We start from the raw sequence: 28,000 nt of genomic DNA on the forward strand, positions 1-28,000 counted from the left end.
AGGCCTAAGTAAACGCGGTCTTCTTTGAGGAACGTGATTGTTTATTACTGACTAGAGTCTGATAAAATGACAAAAAGATGATCAAATAAAAATGTTAGGTAAAACAAATTATATGAATGTATAACGCCCCCTAGTTTGCCGCTGCGTCGTCAATTCATCAGCATGCATATACATTCTTCTTCTTCAATATTTAACCCCAAGACCTGAGGCATCACATGAGAAATGCACCATGTCCCTGGCCTGTTATTTATCCAACGCGTCCTTTAGTACATCTCCAGGGGGTATATATTCTTTTATCCAATAGAGATCATGTATTGGATCACGTGGACAGGGGTACGGGTTTGAGGCATTCAGGGTGTTTTCTTACAAGGAATGTAAAGCCGCTGTTAACAGTTTGCTTCAAAACTTAAAAACGTGTGCAGTGTGTTCACGTGAATCGTTCTGTTTTTAAATAAGAGGATTTAACTTCGTGGAACGTGACCGAAAGATGGGGTCAAAGTGAGTATATCAAAAACATTTCAGTTAAGATGCATTTTGCATGTGCCACTTCAGCGATTTATTAACGTTAATGTCTTAAAAGTGCAAAAAAAACAACTTTTTATTTACTGCAACAAAATGTAGAATCTTTATTCCTATTAGTTACTTCAGGGCCTCGGCATGGCCAGGTGGGTTAAGGTGTTGGATTCGTAATCTGAGGGTCGCGGGTTCGAATCCCCGTTACATCAAACATGCTCGCCCTTTCAGCCGTGGGGGTGTTATAACGTGATTGTCAATCCCACTATTTGTTGGTAAAAGAGTAGCCCAAGAGTTGGCGTTGGGTGGTGATGACCAGCTGCCTTCTCTCTAGTCTTACACTGCTAAATTAGGGACGGCTATCGCAGATAGCCTTCGAGTAGCTTTGCGCGAAATTCAAAACAAACCAATCGGTTCACCTAGCAGGAAAGTTTATTACATTCAAGAAGTTGGAAACATACTCATTGTAAAACTGTATCATAAACTAATATTAATAAATATCTTCGAAAATAAGTTATTTTTTTTTATAGATTTTTAATAACTTTGTATGAATTTTTTCTTTTTTACAGCGTTCGTAAGGACAATCCGTTATAACCATGTTATAATTAGTTTATTCGTTTGTTTTGAAAGCATCCAAAAAAAGCAGTTCCTCTACTTAATATTTGGATTCTAATTAAAACTCTCTAAAAATGGACATTTGACGTTTATGCTTCCATTGACATAAAATACCTAATACACTAGTTATGTATATTAACCCTAAAAAAGTCGCAAATGCGTAACGTTGGTTTAAATACAAATATATTATTTTGTATTTGTCTGGAGTGTAGAGGTCTTTTTTTTATATAAACTTTTATCAAATACATTATATTGTTATATGTGTAAGTTAGGCCTCCAGTGTTCGTGATGAATAAAGGAAGACGCCCTCTGGTTATTTTGTGATTCTTGCCTTGTATTTTTTCTGCGAAAACTGTAATATATATAATAATTTTCGTTTGACGATTAAAAATATCTCAAACCACGTGCTTTAATGATATAAGATGTGCGTCGCCAAGTAATTAATTTACGGTATCGTGAATCCACACTTTCTATCTCACCATAGCAATGTAGTTATGTGAGTGACTGTTCAATATATTAGTTTTTCGAGAGCTAATTATAGCCTTTTTGTGGCTTTTCGAGAATATTCGCCAGAAACCTTCGAGACGCGCATGAAAACTTTTGTTATTCGTGGACGAACGAACAGAAATTGTTGTCTGAACAGTAACGTGACAAGAGATATTATTATTTTTTGATCTCGATAGTGTGAAACTTATAAAATTCCAACTGAAATATAGTTTTATTATAAATGTATAAAACCGATTTATCTGTTCCAAAGCTATCGAACGCTGTTAATTTTACAGACTGTCATGTTAACTACACAAAGAGTGGCAGGACAGTCGGTCACACCTTAAAAGGATTACCAAATGAAGCACAGTTAAGTTATTCGGGTGGAGGCCATAGACACAGTTTTACATCACTAATATACCATTTTAATAAATGAACTGCGTATCAAACTTTTTGTTAAAAGTGTAACGTATGGAAACAAATTATTTGTAGTTAAAATATCTCGCGAAATGTTATTAAAGTATACACTGGAGTGATTCGAACCGATTTTTTATTATTATCGGAACAGGTCACTTCACCACCTACTCTCCTCGGTCGGGAATGTCTAAATTGTTAGCATGCCCGGGGGGGGGTGAATCCGAAGGATAATAGTACACATTTTTAGGGTCGTGGTTACGCAAAAAATATATAAAAAAATTGAGGGGTATTAGAGACATTCCACTAGTTCGTTAAAGAAGAATAGTCCACGAGTCAGCGGAGGGTGCTTTTGACGAATGTTAAAAATCAACAATAGCTATGTATAGATGTTTCTTCCTGTAGTTTTTCCCCAAAAGTTTCTAAACAATCTTTCCTGCTCATCTGCTCTCAGTAAGTGTGTAAACACCGGGTTGGTAACGAAGATCCGTGAACTTGGCTTTGTTTATTTTTTAGAGAGTCGGTGAAAAGTTGTTCCCATCAGTAACTGAGGAGTTCTTAACTTGTCGTGGCGGTTGATGACTTACCAATTTTATCGTTAAAATAAGAACGAGTTACTCAAAGGGTACGGGCTGAATTTCAGTTCAACTTCAACATTATTCTGTCTGTTTATACAAAAACAGATGTGGTGACTTATAAATTTATTAGAATACCGCTTTTTCTGCATTCTACTATAACTTGCTGGGACTTTGTTTATTTTTTGGTATTATTGACTTAATATAATGCGAGGCCCGCTGGGGAAAGCAGAGAGTAAACTGGTAGAGAAGAAGTGGGGGGGGGGCATAATAATACTTCCTTGGGGCCCTTGATTGATTGTTACTACCATGGACTTAACAGTGCTGTAACTTAACGTACCTAAATGATTTAGTATGGTTCTATCAATAAGTACTTGTTTCTGACTTTGTATACCTCTAGTCAGAGGGTTATATTAAATAAGCTATATTAACATCTCGGTCATTGTTTTAGTTCATATCAATTTAGCTAGCTGCCTTTCACCAGAAGTTAATTATACTCCAGGTGTCGTGCCCATCGAGTTACGTCTTCTCAATACCAGAATTTTTCCAGCTGTGTATAAGAGAAGACGGAACTTGTTATCAAAGCCGAGTTACTTCCTTACAAGAAAACGGAGGACAATAAATCCGTTTTCCAAGTCGTAACATTTCATGATTTGTATAACAGATGCTAGTTTTTCACCCAAGTTTTTGTTGTGCATAGTGAAAGTTTTATTTCCTTCATAAGTTCGTAGAAAGAACTGTTGAATAAATGTTTGTTTTAAATTGGTGACTACTTAATATCGTGATCAAAACGAATTATCTGTGCATGTTAGTACGTCTGGTACTGAGCATAGTTAAATATAATAGTAAGTATATCATTTATAATGATTAAAATCCATTGTTTCGTTAGTCGGTTGCCCCTCGCTTACTTGGAGTGATTAGAATCCACTGTTTCGTCAGACGAATAATTTTGTTAACGATATTTTCGACTCTAAGGGTCGTTTAAAAGATGACTTTTGCAAGTCGGTTTGTTTATATATTTCGTCCATTCGTGTAGTAAGTATGTTCTTTCAGGTGTAAGTGGTAAGTTAGCAGTATGTGTTTTTGTGTGTGCTTTTATTTGACCTAAAGCGCACCCATTACAGCAGGTTTCTAGGGTTCTGAAAGCTTTTGGGTTCTGGATTTAAATCTTACCCTTTCTCTTACTATTCCTGTGAGTAACTTTCCAAATTCTAATATATTTTTAGTAGGATTATATTGAGAAGTAGACTTCCCTCCCTGCTTTCACCGTGGAAGATGTACATTGTGTTTTAAAAGTGAATCTGGATTAATTTCTTACAAGACGCGATCCACTTCCATCTCAGTGGATCAGCGGAAAGATCACGCATTTACAGCACCAAGATCCGAGGTTCGATTCCTCGCATTGAACATATTTCAGATAGCCCATTTGTAACTTCACACTAAGAAGAAAATATTTATCGCAGTAAAGCATTGCTACCAAGATGAATGCGCATGCGTGGCTGCCTTGTTATATAAACATTTCAATCGTGCTTTCATTTATAGGTTGGTAAGAATTAGCTTCGCGTTGTAGGTTTTCTGTGTTAAACAAATCGCTTGAATAACTTCGGTAGGAAAATTATTTAAAGGAAGACAATATTGTTAATGCCATTGAAATAACTTAACTTTTATTGATGCACATGTTTCTTTTTGTGTGTTTTCAGGATTTTGTGATTTAAGATTACATAATTATATGAGTCGTTTTTCTGTATTAAGTCGAAACCGTAATAACCCACTGCTTCCAAGCAGGTCCGGCACTCGATTCGTAATCCGAGGGTCACGGGTTCGAATCCCTGTCACACCAATCATGCTCGCCCTTTCAGACGTGGGGGCGTTATAATGTTATGGTCAATCCCACTGTTTGTTGGTAATAGAGTAGCCCAAGCGTTGGATGGTGATGACGAGCTGCTTTCCCCCTAGTCTTACACTGCTAAATTAGAGTAGGCTAGTGCAGAAAGCCCTTGTGTAAACTTTGCGCGAAATTCAAAACAAACAAACCCTGAGTGCTTATTTTTGCGTTTGAGGATTTCATGAATTCTCTAGAGATAAATCAAATATTACAAATGATACACACATTTAATCGTTTGGGGAAATGGTAGAGCCTTGCACTTCTGAGTAAGGGCTAGATTTGTTTTGGTTCGAAATTAGATTATATCGAAGATTGGTATTGCGGCAATTCTGACTGTTACTGTGGCAGTTGTGATTATGGCAATGAATTTTGAGCACGTGTTTAGACAATTTCGTTTGTAATTGGTTTAAAACAACTTTTAAAAATTTAATCAATGCAGGTAGCTCCTAGAACCTTCACAAAACAGTGTTAATTAATTGAAATACTTAAACGTGAAAAGTTTGTTTATTACCGGGGTTTATTTTTGCGGTAATAACTCCCAACCTACGATACGTACACTGATATTTGACTGGCTGAGTTTATCATCAGACTTTTGTTTATTAACCCTATGGAAGGTGTAAAGGCAAAACTGGTTAAATTTAAATATCTGGAGTATAAAGGTCGTTTTTTTGTTTCCCTAACCTTTTTATGAAAATGATAGGCAAATAAATAATGTAATAAAAATGTTTGGAAAAAACATTTAACTGGCATTATATCCTGACGAGCAGGGTTATAATGTATGTACCATTTACAGTAATCAACATATTAATTAGATAAAGAATGTGTGTACTCGTCTGCTTGGCTGACGGCTTGAGACTAGTTGCTAAATGTGTTTGACCTCAACTAAAAGTCAATGTGAGGTGGAAACAAAAGAATGTTCCGGAATCTTAATGTTCTTAAAACTGTTAAGAAGAGTCAGCAATAAGACAGCTTCAAATATCTTCCACAATAAAATAATTGTACACGGTTCCTTTAGTTTAGGACGTAATGAATGTCCTTGTTATACAGTCATCTTAAAAACAGAACAAAAACAAAGTGTGTACAGTAATAAGAAATTTGAACGGAAATTAGGAGATAGAATTATATGTTAAGTGCATGAAATGTGAAATACAGTTGTCGTTTGTTTTCAGAATTTCATAAGAAGGTAAAGGGTCATTTATCACAAAGTCAAGTTTGCAATTCATTCATTGCTGTAGAAGAGAGTATATTTTCTCGTCCAGACTTGATTATAACAGTAAGTGCGAGTAATATCGAATGTTTTAGCTTGTAACTTTTTTTTTTTTTAATATTCGACTAATTATATAGTGCAGCTGACATAAGGAGAAAATACCCTGGCTAGATGTCTGTCTTTGTTGACAGGGAAGCAAGTTTTTGAAACTTTTGGAAGAGCACAATTTTATGGGGTTCTTGAATTAATTGGCCCGATAAACTATACAGATCACTTGAAGGTAGTACTGTTTTTTAAGGTGTAATAAAAAAAAACGGTTTTCTTTTCTCGGACAGATGTTATGTACGAAGTGGGTTGGACTACTATGAACCGCTGGAAGGGGTAAAATTTCAAGAACAAGGAAAATAACAATAAATTTTATTCGGATGTTATTAGGATGTTACTCCATCTACATTTGAGAAAAAGTTCAATAAATGAGCAAACTGCCCTTCCGGAAACAACAATTATTTTACAAAAATCAATGAGACAAAATAAAACGCTTCTTAAACGAGTAGATGAAAGATGAATAGACAGTGGCTAAATAAATATCATTGACATACTTTCATCAAGAAGATCTATGAAGTTAGATGAAGAACTTTTGTAAACTGACCACTATGACAGTCAAAACAAAATAAAACTGAGAACACAGGTTAGTATAGCAAGCATGATATGATAGGAATTGGCTGCATTTTTATAGGTTGGTTAGCTTCGCGTTTTATGGTGCAAAGCAACTAGGCTATCTGCCCCGTTTTTATACGATAAAGACGACCAGCGAATAATTTCTGGGTTTTAAAACTTAATTATTAAATGTGTTATAAGTGAAATAGAAAGCCATTTTCATAGATTAGAATAGATTGGTCTCAGTTGGATTCATCTAAATTATAAAACCATCCTATTAAGAAGTCTATAGGTCAAGAAGAAATGGATGTTATGGTATTAAATGGTAGAAGCACTATGTCGTCAGTGGAAATGTTGGTGTGACGATGGGTTTAGAGATGACTAATAAACAAATTATACTGGGTTGGACTTCCCACTCTCCACCGATTCGTGTAAAAGAGTCGATAGTGAATCTAAGACTTACACGCTGTAATTAAATAATAAAAGCGGTACATCGCAGTTGTCATCTTGTGGCTTAGCGATACGTTAAAAATCGGGTTTCGATACTCGTGGTGGTCGCAATACAGACAGAAACAAGCAAACATCTACATCGATGTCAGAATATGTGATACCTCAGAGGTCAAAGTTACTTCAGGCAGAAGCTGGAAACTTGTCTCGTGAATGGTACCTTTATATTGTTATGAAGTATTCAAAAGACCGTAAATTTAGCTTTGCTTATCAAAATATCTCAAATCTTCCCAAGCCAATACCATAACTGTCTCGCCTGCTTCAGAGGGAACAGTAGGGCGACACAAACAGGCGTTTTGAACCAGATGGAGTGTCTGTATGACAAGAACAAAAGTGAAGTCGTAGTTACTCACTCACGGCGATAAGAAATAATTAAAAGTGTTTACAAATTACAAAGTAATAAGAAATCCCTAACCAAGATTTTTTGCGTGATTGGGGGGGGATGACAATTAAGTCTTTATTGTAAGAAGCACCCTTTGTCGGCAGTAGCCTTTGTTACGTAATTAAAGTTAGAACAAAGTTGCACAACAAAATCGCTAAATATTTTGTTTTTCTTGAAATGGTGGTTGGGAGGAGTGGTCCTCCGTGGTTTCCTTCCTGGCTGCATAATTATTAGCAGAAATACCCAATCTGTTGAGGATTATTCAGAGACGAAATCACCAAAGAAGAGTGGACGAGACGTTGACTCTATAGGATTTCCCACTTTAAAGATATTGTAATCATATATTCGTTTAAAATTTGCATGGTTCACATCTGTAATTGGATACACGTGACTTCTAGAACAGTGCAATGTAAAACATTTTAAAATAATAGTAAAATGTAACAGTTGCAATATTGAGTTTTCCTTCGAATGACATCTTGATTTTTGCTGTGAAAATATTATATCTGGTGAATCATTTCGGTTTCTGTTTTGTTATTTATTTATTCCATGTAAGACATCTCGGTTGATGTGAGCTGAGTCAACGTATTATTCTTGAGTGTAAGGCTTAAAGACTGTTGATGTGTAATGTAATGCCAATTCATAATCATCTAAATACTCCTGACAATACATATCGACCATCTACGTGGCGTCATATGCATGTAACTCTGAAGTTGTAACACGGATACAACTCGATAGAAAAAAATATGTGATATGAATAGCCAAGCCCCGAACGAAACGACCCCGGAAATTAACCGTATTTTCACGACTTCGCATGTTAGGACTGTAGTAGAGCGGTCAAAGTCGACAAGTCTCTAGGCCACTTGCAACACCACTATCTGTTATTAAGGTGGCAATTTAAAACAGTTTCTACACAGCTCACTCGACTCGTAATCTGAGGATCGCGGGTTCGAATCACCGTCACACCAAACGTGCTCGTCTTTTCAGCCGTGGAGGCGGTATAAGGTAAGTCAATCTCACTCTTTGTTGGTAAAAGAGTAGCCTAAGAGTTGATGGTGGGTGGTGATGACTAGCTGCCTTCCGTCTAGTCTTACACTGCTAAATTACATACGGCTAGTGCAGATAGCCATCGAATAGCTTTGCGCGAAATTCAAAACAAACCAAAACTTACACAGCCAATGCATGGAAACCACATAAATAACTAATAACATTAATCAAGCTAAGACGACAATTCATGGAAACAAGAATTAAAAACACAAATAAGTAAAATAAGAAACCAAATCAGAACAGAAGTTAAACTGTTAAAACAAGAAAAATGGGACATTTTCAGCTCCCAACTAAATGAAAAAACAGATCCAAAACAATTTTGGATACGCTTAAAAAGACTCGCAAATGGAGACACGGCAATAAGAAAATATCCACCACTAGAACACAATAACACCACAACACATACATACAAAGAAAAAGAAACATTCAAACACGTTTATAACATACAACGACCCAGACATGAACACACAGTTTTATAACAAATAACTTTATAATGAATAACAGTAAACTGTTTGAACCACTCTTCCCAGTCAACTTAAATAACTATCAAAACAACAACACAAACGAATACACAAACACAATTTCAGCATAAGAACTCATAGAAGCAATAACAAACACCAAAAATTAATCATCATGAGAAGATGGTATACAAGCCATTATTCTTAAGAAAGGCACTCCGAAATTATTTGAACATCTTACAGCAATTTTTAATCTATCAATATATTCTGGTTATATCCCGGTTTCTTGGAAGCATGCAAATATATTAATGTTCCATAAAGAAGGAAAGCCAACCAATAACCCAAATAGCTACTGAACACAGCTTGACCAGCTGTGTAAGCAAAATTCTTGAGAGAATAATTAGTAACAGATCTTCCACGTTCCTGGAAACAACATCAATATTACCAGGAGAACAAAACGGTTTCAGAAAATTCAGACAAGCTACAGACCATTTAGTTCGACTAACAGAAGCAATAGTAGATAATTTTAATAAACGAGAATGCACTGTCGCTTGTTTTCTCGATATTGAGAAAGCATTCGACACTATGGTACAACGGTCTCCGGTTCCGAATGCAAGAAATGGGACTACCGTGGGAAACTATTCGCTGGCTGTCCAACTTTCTGGAAAACAGATCGTGCAGAATAAATGTTGAAGGGACATTCTCTGAATGTTTTACTCCAGAAGCAGGCGTCCCTCAAGGAGGGGTGGTTAGCTTTATCCTATTCATCATGTAGGTGAACAATATGCCTCTGAAAGATCCAAATAATGGATACTTCTAAGAGTTCGCTGATGATGTGGCAGTCTGGAAAAGTGAACCAACACCAACAATAACAGCCACAATTATACAACCACAGTTGAATAGAACAAGTAAATATTGTTAAAATAAACACAACTAGCAGTATTCATAAAGTTAACTAAACATAACAACCCACAGATCTACATGAATGGAGCACTCCTTGAGACTGCTACATCTGCAAACATTTAGGACGAACATTTGACTCTAAGCTAACGTGGGTAAACCACATAAATAATGTTAAAAATATTTGGCGAAGAAACAAACTATGCTAGGAGTATAACTGGTAAAAACAGCGGAGTAACGGCAGACAATATTATGAAAATATATAAAAGATGCATTAGACCCGTATCGACTACACAGCCAGGGCGCCCAGAATCAACAGAACAGACTTGCTGTGGCAAAAGGTGTGAAGAAATGACTGCTACTGTTGAAAAAGTACCACAACACCGTCAGGGGTGTCTTCATTGCATGGGCTACAGTAGCAACCAACTTCCAGTAACACCTACATCCAAGTACTTCCCGAGAGGTGAAAGGAAATACCAAAGGTCTAGTTTTCAGACCTTGTAAATACGATATGTAACCTTGTTTTTGCCTTAAACACTACAAAAGACACATTCACAAAGTACTGGTGGTGATTTTATAACGTTTAATTTGTATCCGTTCATTAGAAAAATGACAACAAACAAGATTTTTTTCCAAATTGGGAGTTTATTGACAAGTTGTGTTCAGTATTGTAACAGTAGTGAGCAAAAATATGGAGATTAGGGTGAAATTTCAAAACGTAAATATTCCATATAATGAATTTTACTGGATTACTGCACCCGTATTTCAAACTTAAATAATGGAAACAGCCCTGAGATAACGTGTTATTAATACCGCAGGACGGATAGTGTTTTATATAACCTAAATAGTGATGTAATCACATCTTTAAAACTCTTATCATGTGTTGAACTCAATGTTAGATTAAGTTGAAGAAGGCCATGTCACGGACTGTGTACAGTAGTTTAGTTTTAATGAAACATTTCGTTCATTGGACTCAAATTATCCTCCCCCTCTACAAACTATGCCCCAAAGTGAACACCACAGAAACTGTAAACGAGAATAAACGTAACTGGGTTATTTTTTTTATTGCATGAGTTGTTGATAACTTTGTCAATGGTAGGGGTTGCTGAATTAATTAATTCCTGGTTGGTCGAACATAGCACGTGACGCGATCCTCTATAGTCTCGCGTGAGCCTGGCTTTTGCTTCAGCAAGTCTTGTAGACAGCGTTTCCCAAACATTATTTCATAACCACGACTGTTCATCTTTTTCGTTTTACCAGAAACACCCGTCCTGAGAGCACATGTAGCTGCTAGTTCCTGCGAAGACTCTTGGGTCTTTTCTGGAATTGTCTGACAATTATATAACAATGCACTAGTACATAACATCCAATAATGTTCACCATCCGTGACAAAAAGGATTTAATTGAATTATTAGATTAAAAGTAAGCAATCACCACAGAATAGATTTCATTAAAGTATTTCTTTGTAGACTTGGTTATCAATGAAAGTGCCTTGCTGTTCTGTTGTATCATTTTTGTAGAAATTTCAACTGTTTCGTTTATTGGTCCACTATAAAAATGTTGCCTACTTATAAAAAACATTACTCAGTTGTGATTGGTGATGTAGTAGTTTCCGAGTTACGTATATGTTTGAAACGATAAGAGAAATTTGTTCTCTGCTTCTGTAAAAGCTGTATCCGAGATATGTGATTTTTGACTCGGGATTTTTTTTTTAAAAACGCACCAAGCCTGTACGGATTTCATTAATAACTGTTAATAGTTTTGGAAACACTATATTCCGGTAAACGTCATACTTGTTTGATTTTATAGAAAACCAAACTGGGCTATCGTGTCTATTATGGAGAATCGAACCCTAAATTTTGATGTTGCAAGTCCTTAAACTTACTACAGTCCCACTAGGAAGAAAGATATGCGATACATTCCAGCTGGTGGCTGTGGGCGACAGTTTCTTCAGTTAACTGTTTCTAAGTGATTGTCTTCAGTTTTCCGGAAGTCTAAGGGTAGATATAACACAGTAATATGCTAGATATGTGATGTTTTCTGCCATTGTGAAAAATCCCTAACGCCCATAAACATTTTGTTATAGACTGCGATTTACAGGTTTGGGTGTTGAAATGTGAATTCGAGGATCCGCACTTTGTGACAGTGGGAGTGATATAAGAGTGACCTTTAAATTCAATAAGAGTAGCCCAAAAGGTTGGTGGTATGTGTGGTGTAGACTAGCTGCCTTCCCTCTAGTCTATAAGCTTAAACTTGAGGCAGCTAGCTCGAATAATCTTTGTGTATCTTTGCGCGAATACCCAAAACAAGCAAATTAATGGACTGGTAATGGCTTGCATTGAGTAACAGCATCTGTGATTTGTTTGAACGTCTGTAACCAACTAACACTAGCTTATCTTTTTCAGGTGATGACGTAACTCTAATCTTTAAAATATTAACAAACATTAAATAATTCAAGTATAAAACTAATTATCAAGACCAAAACAGGGAAGGAAAGGGTTAAATGTATCAAAGAAAATAGTTTAGTGTTTGTTTGTTTTTGGTTTTTGAATTTCGCGCAAAGCTACTCGACGGCTATCTGCGCTAGCCGTCCCTAATTTAGCAATGTAAGACTAGAGGGAAGGCAGCTAGTCATCACCACCCACCGCCAACTCTTGGGCTATTCTTTTACCAACGAATAGTGGAACTGACCGTCACGTTATAACGCTCCCACGGCTGGGAGGACGAGCATGTTTGGTGCGACCGGGATTCGAACTCGCGACCCTTGGATTACGAGTCGCACGCCTTAACACGCTTGGCCACGCCGGGCCCATAGTTTATTGACACATTAACATTCAGCAATGAGAAGAGACATCTTACTAGGTGTAGAATTCGTAGCAATTCACTACAGGTTTTCACTTGCCAATGAATATGTTGTCTACAATATACCTAAGCCTGGTGGTTAGGCAACTGTAGTCGCAACCTGCGGGTTCGAATTCTCGTCACCAAACATCCTCGCTCTTTTATCCTTGGGGGCGTTGTAATGTTACGGTCTATCCCACTATTAATTGGTAAGAGAAAAGCCCTAGGTTTCGAGATTTTCCCATCACAAGATATTGATATTTTGAAATCAGTTATGGCCTGTTCTGAAAGACAAAAATAAATAAATAAAATGAGACCTTGATCTAACGAAGGTGATAGAAATTATACCAGATTTCTCTTCATTACAATTTTGTACTACCCCTGTTGTATATCTTTGTTCAAACAAACCGTTATTTGTTTTGTTTACGGAAGTACATTACGGCTCGTGTATGTATTAGACAACGATTTGTAAGTATAACGAAATATTTTAATACGTTCTATATGAACACTGGTTTGTTTTCTTATGGTTTGATATAAATCCACATAGAGGTTTATATAGAGAACCAAATATCTCTAAGGGCTATGGGCAACAGGATGCAAGAATGGGGTGTGACAAAATGATTTCTTGGTTGGATTTGTACCACACGTGTGGAAGACCGACAATGCTCTTTCGAAACGTGTAGTTTTTTTTAAATTATTTCGTTATACTTAAAATCGTTGTCTTATACAAACAACTAACCAATCTAAAATGTACCTAAAATATTAAATTAATGAACAATGTTAGCACGAGGGTACATTTCAGGCAACCCCCTGTCTACGCCCCCCCCCCAGCGCCGGTAAAGACTTTTAAATTTGGACTTTAAACAAAATTCTGATATTCAAGTAGTTATTGTGACATCAGATGTTCGACATTCATTAAGGATAGCAACAAAATTTACACGAGAGAAAATGGGGAATAATCGCTTTCACTTGAAACACATGCTCGTCCTTTCAGCCGTGGGGGCATTATTATGTTAAGGTCAATCCCACTATTCATTGGTAAAAGAGTAGTCCCAGAGTTGGCAGTGGGAGTGATGACTAGCTGCCTTCCCTCTAGTCTTACACTGCTAAATTAGGAACGGATAGCTCAGGTAGTCCTCGTATAGCTTTACGCGAAATTCAAAAAACAAAACCAAACTTGGGAGGTAATTAGCACGTGAGAATTGACCAAACTGAATAAATAAATCAATATGCAAATCAGTAGAAAATTCATACTCGCCTGTATAGATTTAATATAAAGCCCTGCTCACTTAGTCACGACACTTGGAGACCAGGAATTGGACACAGGTTTAATCACGTGTTCAGAGTCCATGATCATATTAAATCAATAATAAATCAATAAAACAATCCCACGTTCGTTCTAAGTGTAGTTAATACAAGTAATTTGTTTTATTTCGGGAACTTAGGACACCAAACTGTTCAACACAGAATGGGTTGTCTGGGGTGCGCCCACCTCAGAAGTTTAATGTTTTAAACTTTAGATCTTGCCGCTGAGCCACAAAGTGGATAGGGGGACAAACATTAACAGAATATCTGTTAGGCTTACGGTGAAGACACTTCGAGAGAACCTTTATAGAAAAGTTGTTGAAGTTTTGTAATTATCGGAGATATATAATATCACATTTTCATGATTTTACTAGTGCATCGATGGTATGTTGAAATGAATGTCTGTTTGTTTTTTGAATCTTGCGCAAAGCTACACGAGGGCTATCTGCGCTGAAATCAATGTTTGTGATATTTCATAAATAATGTTCTATTTAGGATTTTTACGTAAATGAATTATAAAGCAAGCTTTTTTATGGTCGGTTATGTTCACATTATCTTCAGATAATCGTATTTTTAATACAAAACTCAGTTTTTTTCTTCTATACAACAATTTTACTTTTTGTCATTCTGGTAAAAATAAATTGATATTTTAACGATTGAAAACTAATAAGCAGGCTGAATTTTCTTGAAACCGTAACTTAGGTTTAAATAGTGGAAAACAAAATCACGTAATATTTATTTATATGAAAGAAATTATCTATCCAGAAATGGGTTTACAATAACTAACATAATTTAATTCTGACTAGATAAAACTGTTAACTATATATCGATTTTTTGTTTTTTTATCAGCAGAAATAAAGAGAATACACCAGAACACCCGATGGCCACGAGATTACACTGTTGGTTTGGCTGGCTAATGTTTCTTTCTGAAGTTTTATTGTGTGGTGTTATTGGACTGTGTATCTTCTGGGTCATTTATTATGGCGGCGGCGTTGCCTGGGCCAATGATACCTCTAAACAGTTTAACCTACACTATGTTCTTATGACTGGAGGATTTATTTTCCTAAATGGACAATGTAAGGACGCTTCTACTTTGTTTGTTTTCTCAAATCCTGTATTTTTGTGTATAAATGCAGCCTAAATCATTTATTTTGAAAATACCTAGATATAATTAATGCAGAAACAATTCTGGTTGGTTGTGTGCTACAACAGTTAACACTTCAGGTAGAACACCATTCGTTTCAACTAAAATATTGAATACCTATATTTATAATAAAGCCAGGAGTGACCTAATTCTTAACGTGCCGAAATGTGAATATAAGGCTTAGCGTCACATAAAAACTCCTACCATACTTTGTTTGGTGTCATGAGTGCATGCGATGTGAAAGCAATATTAAACTCCCACTAGTTGATTAGAATAGCCCAGGAGTTGACGATACGTGCTGTTAACTAGCTGTCTTCTCTCTTACCTATAACAGTTCAAAATTAGAGATTTTTAACGCATTTTTGCCGTTAATTCAAGTTTCTAAATAGTATACGTAATTTTATTTTTTGCTCTTTTGGTTTTCAATTATTTTCCTACATTACCAATTTTATTTCACACACTCCAACGTATTTCTATTTTCTTTTTCTATAACAGAAAGTTTCGTCTTTTCTTTTTTGAAACCTGCCATGTTTGTAATGGTTGTTTACCACAGATACCCATGACGTCACCAAATATTTTACACTTCATATCACAGTAAGAAAGGTCTACCTTGTAAAAGCCTTCAGCACAAGGTTATAGGGATTTCGAAATTGTAATTTATTTATATTTAAGTCCAGTATTTGTTTAACTATTTCTTCTTTTAATGTTTGTAACCTTGAGTTATACTACATATTGACTGAACAACCAAGTAATAACCCTCTAAGCTAATAGGAAAACAGCACCCGCCGACAACTCTTGTGCTGGTGGGATTTGGCCTTTACACCTGTAACGCATTGACAGCCCAGAAGTGTGGAGCCCGACTTTTCTTTTCCTTTCGGTAACGGGACGCGAGCTTGTCTTCTGATATCCACAGTTCGGCACCCTAAACACAGGGTCACGCTCAGTCCACAAAGCCTTAGTGTTCCTTCCTCTAAAAACTAGAATATCATTTTATTGGTAGGAAATGTAATATCAGAATAATAACAAGTTTATTGTAGTTTCCCCAAATGGTAATAGAACTAGTAGTTTCTAGTTCATTTCGGTTTTTTTCGCGACGTTGGTAGACTGTAGTTTAGAAAGTGAATTATTGTAAATTAAATTTAGCTGGCCCTTAACCGCTAGGGTTTGAAACCTAAATGCATTATCGTCGAAGAATGCGGATTTCTAACATCTGTTTACAACACTTTGATTTTAGTTTAAAGAAACGATGGGCCCGACATGGCCAGGTGGTTAAGGCACTCGACTCGTAATCCAAGGGTCGCGGGTTCGAATCCCCGTCACCGTGAGGGCGTTATATTATGGTCAATCTCACTATTCGTTGGTAAAAGAGTAGTCCAAATGGTGGGTGGTGATGGCTATCTTACACTGCTAAATTAGGTATGGCTAGCCGAAATAACCCTGCAGTATCTTTGCGCGAAATTCAAAACACACCAAAGAAACGATGAAATGGATATATATTTTAGCCCATTGTAAGTACAGTAATTGGTACAAATCATTTGAACTTAACTTCACTTGTGTTAGTCAATATGATAAAACAAAACTTAATATATGCAACTCATAAATTATCAGTTCCTGCAACGTGTGTAAATACAGTAATTTTATTCGTCAATCAGGTTTTGAGACATTTTTACCAGAGGCGCCATCTATTAGAACTTAATTGCTTTAAGTCCTGATTTGTTTTCTTCAATCGTGGCTTAAGTATTAGGTTTTTTGTTCAGTTATTGCTGCTTACTGGACATTATTCTACATCTGACACATTGGCATTAAAATATACATATTTAATCAACTATTTATATAGTAATTCTTTTGTAATATACAGGTACTTGTGGCTGTTAATATATTAATGTAAAAACCAGAATTATTACAACACGTTCAGCAGCAGTTTTCTTGTTGTATCCACGTGTCTCTATATGATTTTCATTCAGTTCATTGGCTACAGCTAAATCTTTTGCTGTGAGGTGAGTAATCACAGTTGATTTGTGATTCCCGGAACCACGACGTCAGCTCTTTTGCAATGGCCCCCAGCAACAACATGAGACTGCTTGTGTACCTCAGAATGACCTAAGAATGTCAAAACGTTGTTCTCTGCTTTATTAGTAAAAGTGTTAATATACATACTAGCAGTCCTGAGATATATTTTTACTTCAAGTGTATTTCTCGTTATTACAAATTGAGGATACGTGATTGCTAGGTTAGGGTTTCAAAGCGGGAAAATGCAATTCGCTTGAGGTGCCGAAGCAAACAGTGGGGAGGGAACAAAACCCCAGTTTGTTGTTTCTACTTTCAGGCCATGTGAAGATGACTAACAACGCCATCTTCTGGTCACATAATTAATTATTTATTCAATACTAGGCCAACAACAACAATACAAAATCAGAAAAAAAAAAGAGTTGACTCCTCAGTGGCACAGAAGTAAGTTTGAGGGCTTACAGTAGGGTTCAGTGGCGGGCTTAGCGCACATAGCCCTTTGCGCAAGAATATCAAACAAGTAAACAAAGAAATAATGTCAAAGTACTAAGAGAGTACGCCTGAAAGGGTGATTTACTTTATAATTAATAATTATCAGGTTAGAAAGAATATAATTTAAAATGCCAACCACGTGCTGATAACCTAGTAATAAAAATGTTAATCGGGTCTGGTACTGGTTTTCACACTGACAAAGGGGGAAAAAATATTGCGAAATAATCCAAATTAGTCACGCCAAATTAGCATTCTGTAAGTTAATTAATCTTATCAGATTTACCAGTCATGTTAATGCCAGCGAATACACATTACTTACATGGTCATGCTAAATTTCTAGAATATTAAATTTAAGATACACAGTAACATTTGCAGAAGTTGAATATGTTATTTAAATTATTTTAGAATCATACCACATCATTATGGTCAACTACGCTCTATCTGACTACAAGACCATGAACTTGATTGACAATACGCCTGCAGTGTAGTTTTATTTGTCATGTCCAAAACATACCAATGCTCTATAAATGTTTTTCATAATCCGTCTGCTTTAAGAAAATGACGGTTTCCCAGCGTTTATTTCAACTGTTCCAGCACAAAGAAATTCATAACATTTTGTGTGGAATAGCATAGTATTTGCTTCATTTATCCAGTTTCTTGAAGCATATGGTGGTTGAACAGATATGTCACGTAGGCACCTCTTGTACATATGACTTTTCCAGTTTTACAAAAGGGAGGCCCTTCTTCATTATGTTGCTGAGTTATAGATTGTTGAGGGTCTTTCTGGATGGTCCAGAGACCCCACGTTGATCCAAATCTTTTATTTCCAATGCCAATAAGCTTAATGGATATCCTCATCGTCAAAAGTAAGGACTGCCGAACTGAATACAAGTTTGTGATCTTTGTAGTTAACATCTTTCACCGTTAGGGATTGTTGCACATTATTCCCAAAAGGGATGTATTTCCATAAGCACAAGCTTACCTGCAAAACACTATACTATGAAAAATATATAGTTCTGATGTATCCCGTTCCACTGTGAATTATTTATACTGCCTGTGACTGTCACGAGACTTAGTGATTTACATACTCAACGGATTATATATACTAGCGTTTTCGAACCATAAATCTGGAATTCTAAGAAAATAGTTTCTCGTTGAGGATAATTAAAATACATATCATTGTTACTTCTAGGTTTATTATGCTAATCGTCCAGAAACAAAATGCTAAGAAATCACGTAAGAAGACTAAAAGAGAGCTATTGTATAATTTATGTATGTATAGCGCCCGTCAGAGAGAGAGAGAGGGGGGGGAGAGAAATGGATAAAAAGGTAACACACACAATTTGGTCGTATCTTATACCTGATTAAAATATGTACGCCTCTCACGATCTTTAAATGAAATATTGCATCACACACTACAGTTGAAGAACTGACAGACTTACATTTTAGTTAAAAGTTCATTATGATGACATCGTTGAATCTTTTGCTGCGAAGACATTTCGTAAAGATTTCGTGTGAATCTGACATCAATTTGGTTAATAACAGAATTGAGGATGACGTTAGTAGCAGTGGTTGGATAGGAGCGAAGTAAACAGATAAAATCAACAGAATTAAGTTTGGAAAATTGAATTTTGAAAGAAAGAATGAAGCAGTATCAAACGTTTGACTAATAGATGGCGAGTATGTATGTAGCAGCACTATAGCCCGCAATTTCTCTGACGGATCCCTCGTTTGTTAAAATTTTAATCCTATTATTAGTCTTAAACTAATGTCTCCCACTGTTACAGTGGTATGTCTACAGATTTACAACGCTAAAATCAGGGGTTCGATTCCCCTCTGTGGACTCGGCGGATAGTAAGAAAACGCACGCTAATATAATCACAACTGTTTGCCAAAGTATGGATATTTAAATTTTACGAAGCTCAGTTTTGTAGTTTTCAATACATTTTGTATTTTAAAACTTTCTACATCATTATAAGCTAGCTAAGTTACATGTATGTCAAACCATACCTGTCTTTATTAGGTGGCCTGGCATGGCCAAGCGCGTAAGGCGTGCGACTCGTAATCTGAGGGTCGCGGGTTCGCGCTAAACATGCTCGCCCTCCCAGCCGTGGGGGCGTATAATGTGACGGTCAATCCCACTATTCGTTGGTAAAAGAGTAGCCCAAGAGTTGGCGGTGGGTGGTGATGACTAGCTGCCTTCCCTCTAGTCTTACACTGCTAAATTAGGGACGGCTAGCACAGATAGCCCTCGAGTAGCTTTGTGCGAAATTCAAAAACAAACAAACTTTATTAAGTTATTTATTTATGTTTTTTTCCTTCTTATCAGCCATATTTTTGTGTGACAGCAAAAAAAGCGTGGGGTGCATGTGTATCCAATTCCATTTTTACTAATCACGATCTCTACCAACCTAAACTACACTACGTAACACACACTTTGTTCCTGGAGGGTACGTGTTATTTCTTAATTGCTTATGTTGTAAAAGTACAGAAAATGGCCATTATTCCCTTCAAACTTTACTTTTGTGACCTGTATAATGAAATTTAGAAATTAGCCTATTTTCTATGTAAAAACGGGCAAATTTGCACATTTTCATTTACATAAGGTCTGAATAAAACAACATATGAATGAAGATGTACATGTATTTATACTAAAGTTATACAAAAGTGTTTAGAAGTGAGTAGTTTTTCGAGATTTGCGACTGTTATGTAAATCACTTTCACGTATCTGGCGGAGTGGGTACAGGAAGCACAGGTCACAAAAGCAATATTTGAAGAGAAAAAGATGTTTTTCCATGTACTTTAGGCATAAGCAATTGGAAAATAATACTTTCTACTCAGGAACAAGAAAAAGTAAAAAAATTTTGTTGCATAGCGCTATCTATCTCTCAACCTATATAAGTATATAGATGAAAAATCGTACAAATAATATCTTATCATTTTTCGCTTTTGTAACTTTAAATTTTTATATATTTTTTTGCAAAGTGTGGTTGTTTTTTGGTTTTTTTTTAGTTTATCCAGTATAATTCTACGGTTAGGTGTACTCTGAACTTTTCTCTGGTTGTTTCGCCAAATGTCTTTATTTCGTTAGTTATTCATCTGCTTCCCCCCGATCATCCTAAAATTTGTTTTATATCCGATACAGTTCAGTAGTAGTTGTACATGCTGTTCTAAACACGGCATCTTAACATTTCATTGAGTTAGCAGCAGAATTCCTTTCATATCACAATAAAAGTTATGTTAAAACACCGAGATATTTAATGCTGTTAAAAGTTCATAAATAAGATTTTAGTGGCATGACCGAGGCTGTTTTGCCCCCAAAATTAAAGTGTGTGTGTACAGTCGCGGTACAGCAGCTCAGAGCATGGCTGCGAGTTTTTCAAGTATAAACTTTTAACTCGTATCTCAGTCATCTCTTGACTAACTTGAGATTTAATTACAGTTTTGGACTCGGGAGGTCAAACACTTTCGACTGATGTATCTGACCATGCCTAAGATCTCCTAGAGTAATTTATTCTAAATCTGCTTTAAGTAATTTCAATTTGAGGGTAGGCTGATAGAGGCCCCAATGAGTAATATAATCAAATGGGATAAACGCGTCCCCTATGCTTGGTATTGCTGACGCACGAATATACGACTTTAGAAAAAAAAGTCGTAGATTGATTTATTGTAACCCTGTCCAAAAGAATTTCAAGTGCCGCAGCAGTTGAGGATTCCCTCTTGTTCGTTGTTTTATTACTTGTAAATAAAAACCAGCTAGAACGACAACGATGTAATTATATTTCTGGTAACTTGTTCCTCTTTTCTTCGTTTAGCCATGTTGGTGTATAGAATATTCTTCTGTTGTAAGAAGATATATAACAAAGTTGTACACACCATCGTTTTCGTATTGGCTATCTCAGCCATCACCATCGGCATGATATCTGCCATCCAAGCGCACAACAACAGCCCAGAACCTAAACACTTCTACAGTCTTCATTCCTGGATTGGACTAGCCACAATGGGATTTTATGCCCTTCAGGTAAGAAGTGCTTGAAAGAAAACTTATAATTCGTTATGATTGTATTTTATCGACTCAAGGTTGAGAACATTAAAGATAACCACTATTCGACCAAAGTGTTTCCACACTTCCTATTGCAGCACGCAGGCTTTATCGCTTCAGAAAACAAGTTACGACTAATCAGTGATGTCGAGAAAACCCACTCGTAGAGAAAAATATATATCTAAAAAACAGCTCGTTTGGGTTGAGAAAATTTTTTACGTAGAGGAGCGAACAACGTTTCGACCTTTTTCGGCCATCGTCAGGTTCACAAAGAAAGGAAGAGGTAACTGACCGGAAGCTGAACACATGTTTGAAAGGGGTTGTGTAACTGAGTGTCGGAATGTAGAGGGCGTGCTTAGATGTTTGAATATATTCCGACACTCAGTCACACAACCTCTTTCAAACATATGGTTAGCTTCCGGTCAGTTACTTCTTCCTTTCTTTGTGAACCTAACGATGACAGAAGAAGGTCGAAACGTTGTTCGCTTCTCTACGTAAAAAAAAAAATTCTCAAACCAAACGAGCCGTTTTTACACTTACAAGTTCCTACTAAGTACAGTCGAGACAGGATTTGTGATTCATGTGGCTGCATTTATATACGACGTATTAAAACCAATCAGTAATGTTTAAAATATTAACTGTTTTTCATTTCAACCGTACTTAAAGATCTATAGTCACCATTAATTATCTCGCCCTTGTTCTAGTCGTGTGTGTGTGTGTGTGTGTGTACAGTCGTGGACACTCGCATTAAAAATCTATATTTTTTATTCCCCCTCCTGTGGCACAGGCTGCGGACTTGTAACACTAGAGACTGGGTTTCGATATGCGTGGTGGGGCAGAGCACAAGTAGTTTTGTGCTTAATTGAAAATAAAAAAACTATTTTTAACTTACGCATTGAAATGTTATAGCAACATATAAAGTTTAGTATTTTACGGTTGCCAAACTTTACACAGTTTGTTAGCTTCTTGGTGATGCCATAGTTAGCTTCCTATTAATCTTTGGATGGAAGATCTTTTTATAATTCGTAAAAGATAATTGTTCATTTATTTTGCTTTTGCAGGAGGTTATGAAAACTGCCACCTAACGGATTGCTTAAACAACTAATATCAAGTGCTGTTTTTCTTTTCTTTTTTTTTCAGTGGTGTATTCTTTGCTTATATATTTCAGCCTTTTAGAAGTAAATATACAGTTTCGATTGTTCAGTTTATCAGCTGATTAATAAATATTGTGTGGATACTTTAACTTACTGTAGTCCATCTTTCTCAGTTCATTGTCGGATTCGTATCCTTCTTGGTCCTGCTCTGTTGTGATGTTTCTACAGCAAAGTTCCGTCAGCAACTTCTACCAACCCACAAGACTTTCGGAGTTATCATTTTCAGCATGGCTGTAGCTGCGTGTGTTACAGGCCTAACTCAGTCAGCTAGACACAGACTCAGGTTAGTCAGTGTTCTCAGACAGTTGACGTGGACAAGACTGTATATCTTTTATAACCACCAAATTCCCGGTTTCATTTTTTACTCTTCATTACCGATGGGGTCTACTTATTGTGTCGTGCTGAATACCTTGACATTTTTGTTTGCTGCAAAACTCGGTATATACAACTGACAAAATAAATGAGGAAAATCATCCATTTTCTGTGCAAGATACACGGGAAACCCCAGCGATAATTTGAAGGGATTAATTGTAATATTAGTGGCACTTCTATTTGGTTTTATGTTACTAAAGTCCATGTAATCAACAAGGATATGGTGGTTTAAAAAGTTACTGAATCATTAGCTCTGTATATAAGCACGAATGTGGTGATAAACGTGATATAAAACAAGAGGGAATCTTCAATAGCAACAGCACTGGAAATTCTTTTAGGTAGGATTACATTAAATTAATCTGAACCTTGGGCATGTTCATATATCTCAATCCTGAGTCCAAAAATTTAATCAACCCGAAAATCGGTTAAGAAATGATGAAACTGAGCTAAAAGTTTGTACTTGAAAGAAAGAAAAAAATTTGGAGCCATTCTACAAGTCGTTATACTGAGGCTAAAAATCTACACGACCAACAGCTCTGTATAAATAGTGCGAATGTTTTCCTCTGTATGTGGTGGTAAACCCAGAAGAGCAAATTGTACGATGTTTTGATTAAATTCCACTATCCATTAAAGTAGCCCAAGAGTTAGCAATAATTCCTATTGACTATACTAGATGCGTTTCATGCTATCAATTGATATTGGATATGTTTATTAACACACACGCCTGTATCACGTACACAGTTTATATCACAATACAACAAAAAAGGGTACAGGGGGTCTATGGTTAGTGTGAGAGTGAAACTCGTGCAAGTATTCTCTCGGTAAAAGTTAAAACAAGGATACAAAAGTTACTCAGATAAAACCTCAGCAAAATTTAAATCTTAAGAAAAGGTTTAGTCTCCGTACAGGACATGGCCAGCAAAATCTATAAAACAAATAGAATCTGGCCTTTTTTTAAAAAAATACCATAACATCACACAAAATCTGGTTGCGCATAAAATCTATTCTACATGTAACTTCTATTCAGTTGTGCTGGGGCGGGAAAATTCCCGCGACATTAGCCGATTCGCGCTCAGAAAGTTTCTATTCCTGGACGTCATACGCTATGTTCCCTGCAAGGAAATACAGTTAACTGTCAGTTAGTGGGTAATGTCTTTTAAACCTAGTAAGAAGAACGCAAAGTGAGAATTACTGCAGTAAATGCTAGAAACAGTTCACTTCTTTCCAAAGGGAAAATAATAATAGTAGTAAGACAACAATTAGTTATGTTTTGCTTACCTTATAATTTTTCTATTTGTCATATAAGGAGTTAAGTTTAGGCATTTTGTTTTTATTCGTATTAAATTATTTCAGTTCAAGTATCAGAGAAATTTGACACTAAAACATGACTAAAAACAGTCTAATAATTGGAAGTTTACATAGCCTATCTTATGATATAACCGAATGAAACAATTGCGATCACTGTTATAGAATGGATATTGTATTTTCACTGTTTATAACGATATCGTAAAGAAATGTCTAAAATAAAACTATGTAAATATTAATTATTGTGTTTGTTTTAGTTGTGTTAATTCACTAAGACATAAATTCTAGATTTCCGTCACTAATATTTGTTTAAATTTGTGGATGTCTGACCATCCATCCTAATGTCATCCTTGTTACTCAGCGAAGTTTGATATTGAATACCTTTTTTTTTTTTTTTTTTTACTTTAGTGGCAAGGATGGCAAAGAGAACTATGAAGACCTACCTGAACAGGCTATCGTCATCAACATTCTTGGAATAGCCATCGTGACGTTAGGGATTCTACTGGCATACTTGACCCACAACGTTCGAACCAAATGTTACCCCGATGAGGTTACTAACGAAACTCACCTCACTTGAATAAAAGACTTGACAAAAGCCCAACACGACATCAAACACTTTGCGTTAAAGTGAATATTTTGCGAACCAACAACAACAAAAAAATTTTGATGCAGTATTCATTAACTACCTTGTTTATACTAAAACCAACCCAAGTCTATCATTCGATGTTTCACTTGTCATTGAGTTATACCGGTTTCGATAAACTTCACTTCCTAGCAGTAACTCTGAAAAAGTGGAGGAGTGTATATGTATGGTGACTTAAAATGTCTTTTTATCCACCACAGTTATTTTCAAATACAGATAGTAGGGAAACTTTGATACAATATAATGAAATACAATTCAATCTACAATTTCAGTAATAGTTTTTAAAATGCTATTCATTTTTAATCTTTAATTACCAAAAGATACAACTGTAATTACATCTTTAAAAAAGCAATTCTTGAAGTAAGTTGAAAAGAACTCGCGTATATTCATTTATTAAATGTACAGGGAAAGTGTGAAATGTAAATTCTAAAATACAATAATACATTTAGATGTATTTAGAGAAAATTCTTATGAATTGGCTTTGTTTGTTATTGATTTCTGTAATGTAAATTCATCACTTATTGTTTAATTATGATTTAAACTTATTAAAGCGTACTAATAGAAATAGTTTCTTCATCATTTTGTTTTTAGAGTAACCATATGTTTTTTAGTGTTTATTTATCTATAACTCTTAATCACTTGTATATACGTGTGACTTGTATTCAGACTGACCTCTAACGTCTGATACGATAACCATTCCTCTACTTTATTATCAAATGTAACTACAGATATTGTGAATAACACTTTCCCCATTTTTAACTTTGTAGTTAAGCCATCGTTGTTGTTTCTTAAGATACCAGTCTATCATGTCTGTGTGCCTTTTCATGTACTTTATACTGTAATGTGTTACATATCCGCAAGTTTTAAATCTTGTTACTAGAATCACCACTAACTTGCGTATAATACTGTTGCAACGTTGTTGTTTTGTTGGCGGATTGGGTACAATGTCCAGTCCACTTAATGATAATCAATTTAGTTTATTTCTGCCTTTAATGTTTCTAAAACCTTAAATAAGGTGTGGTCCTCGATTTAAAAACGATACTAACTGCACTACACTATCGTAAAAAAAAAAGTCATCTTATTTGTGCCAGTAGTTTAATATGCACTATAGATAACCCAGATCGAAATACTTCACTGAAAATGAAGACACATTGACCAATTGACTCTTCCAGCTAGAAAACCTCTCTAACTTCACGGCTGTCTTCTTTAACTATTATTTTTGCTGCTTTACTGAATCCCCATATGTACGCAATTTACCTTCGACCTTACTAGAAATCTTGCGTCAATTCTTCTAGAACGTTGTGTTATAGGCCTATTTAATATCATCTCTACGGCTCGCAGCTTTCTCTACTAAACATGTACATTATAACAACAAAAATATTGTTTCTAAAAACACTTTTCCAATCCTTCTAAATTAATAGTTGTATATCACCAACTTCGAGGCTTTTTGGTAGAAAATATTGTACGTAAATTATATTCACTCACAACCTAATGTAAATAAAAAAACTAAAATAAACCTTATAAAAATTACTACCTTTTCGGTTGTTTTTTAAGACAGTTTCAAAATGTAAAAGAGAATTCGACTACACTCGTACTATAGTCGTAGGCGCTCAGTAAGTTATTCATATTATGAGAAGGTGTCTTACCAAAGTTCGAACATGTAATATAATTCACCTACTTACCATAACGTATACAAATTATGGAGTGGTTAAAAAAAAGCTAATGACGAAAATGGCTAACAAGTTGGTGGACAACATTTCTTTATCTTAAAAAATATTACCTTTATATACACCGGTGAGATTTAATTAGTTTTCAATAGTAACATTTGTTAGCCTAAGAAATTGGAATTTTAATCGGTTTTATCTGTAATTTTAGTGAATTATCTTAGTCATGTAAGTAAAAAAACTGTTGGGGACTAAACTTAGTATTCCACTTATAACAGTTCTTTATTTTGTAGAGATTAACAAACGAGAAAGTTCAAATATCTAATACTTACCTTAAATATCTGGTGTACAGCAGATTGTGATTAATCAATGTTATAGCATCATTGTACTATGTACCTTTTCTGTTTTTAACCGGTCAGTTGTCGACCTGTTTAAGCTAGGTGTCTTCCTTCTTCCTTTCCAATTTTATTTTAAGATGCCATTCGAGAACCGAAACATAAATATTGTGATTTAAACTTTCCAATTCAGGGTTGTGTCCAATATTGATACATTCATTGCATTTGGTGAACTTAACGGCTTATTTCTTTGCATTTACAGCGCACCCTAAGCTCTTAAAAGTGCAAGGGACAATTTCAAATGAACAAAACCTTTCTCAGTTTCAGACACGTGGGTTTATTAACACAACAACAGTATAGAGCGAATATTTTATCACATATTGGGAACTTAGCCTGATTAAACCTAACAATAGATATACCTTTCGATTGGAGATACATGAACGGTTATTTTCAGGTGAAATAAAGTAAGACTTTTTAACGAATTTTGAGAAAGCATAAATAAACAATTAGAAATTACACTTCACTATAACATTTAAAGCCCTGAATGTAGACACTCGGAGTTCATAAAGCTAAGAAGAAAAATGGTTTATGCGATGATATTTGATTTGTTACATGTGACAAATAATAAAGTCCGAGTCAGTAAATTTGCTATAAAGAACAACTGTACTAAGGAAAGTTAAAAGCCTAATGTTAAAATTAACTCCCGGTCCCCTAGTGGCACAGTGGTATGTCTGCAGACTTATGCTGCTAAAAACCAGGTTTCGATATCCGTGGTGGGCACAGCACAGATAGTCCCCTGTGTAGCTCCGTTTAATAATAAACAACTATGTGCAGATAGCCCTCGAGTAGCTTTACGCGAAATTTAAAACAAATAAACAACTAAAATTATCCACAAACAAAAGTTATCGATTTATTTAAATAATGTATTTTTTTACTCTGTTTTTCAGGTGAGTACGTGTTTTTGTAATTTTCTTTCGCCTTATTTTTTAAATGTTTAGTGTAGATGAATAACGGTTATAAATAAAATAACATTTTATCAGTACTTTGCTCTTA

General features: G+C 35.6%; 1 protein-coding gene and 1 long non-coding RNA gene across 3 annotated transcripts in view; one reads left to right on the plus strand and one right to left on the minus strand.

The window, feature by feature from the left end:
• The window catches only part of LOC143234644 (uncharacterized), a 42,912-nt gene that overhangs the window by 9,184 nt on the left and 5,728 nt on the right, over nucleotides 1–28,000 (minus strand). The gene's annotated exons all lie outside the window — the stretch shown is intronic.
• Nucleotides 343–27,989, plus strand: LOC143234643 (lysosomal membrane ascorbate-dependent ferrireductase CYB561A3-like). 2 transcript variants are annotated; one of them, XM_076472145.1, is made up of 5 exons: nucleotides 343–498; nucleotides 14,639–14,865; nucleotides 21,248–21,453; nucleotides 22,742–22,911; nucleotides 24,714–27,989. In XM_076472145.1, exons 1-5 carry the CDS (start codon nucleotides 488–490, stop codon nucleotides 24,880–24,882), a joined length of 783 nt encoding a protein of 260 aa, XP_076328260.1. In that variant the 5' UTR covers nucleotides 343–487; the 3' UTR covers nucleotides 24,883–27,989. The 2 variants fall into 2 exon arrangements, with proteins under 2 accessions (XP_076328260.1, XP_076328261.1); XM_076472146.1 differs by having other exon boundaries at nucleotides 348–498; nucleotides 14,642–14,865.

Source organism: Tachypleus tridentatus, chromosome 12, assembly GCF_004210375.1.
Source record: "Tachypleus tridentatus isolate NWPU-2018 chromosome 12, ASM421037v1, whole genome shotgun sequence".
Lineage (NCBI taxonomy): Eukaryota > Metazoa > Arthropoda > Merostomata > Xiphosura > Limulidae > Tachypleus > Tachypleus tridentatus.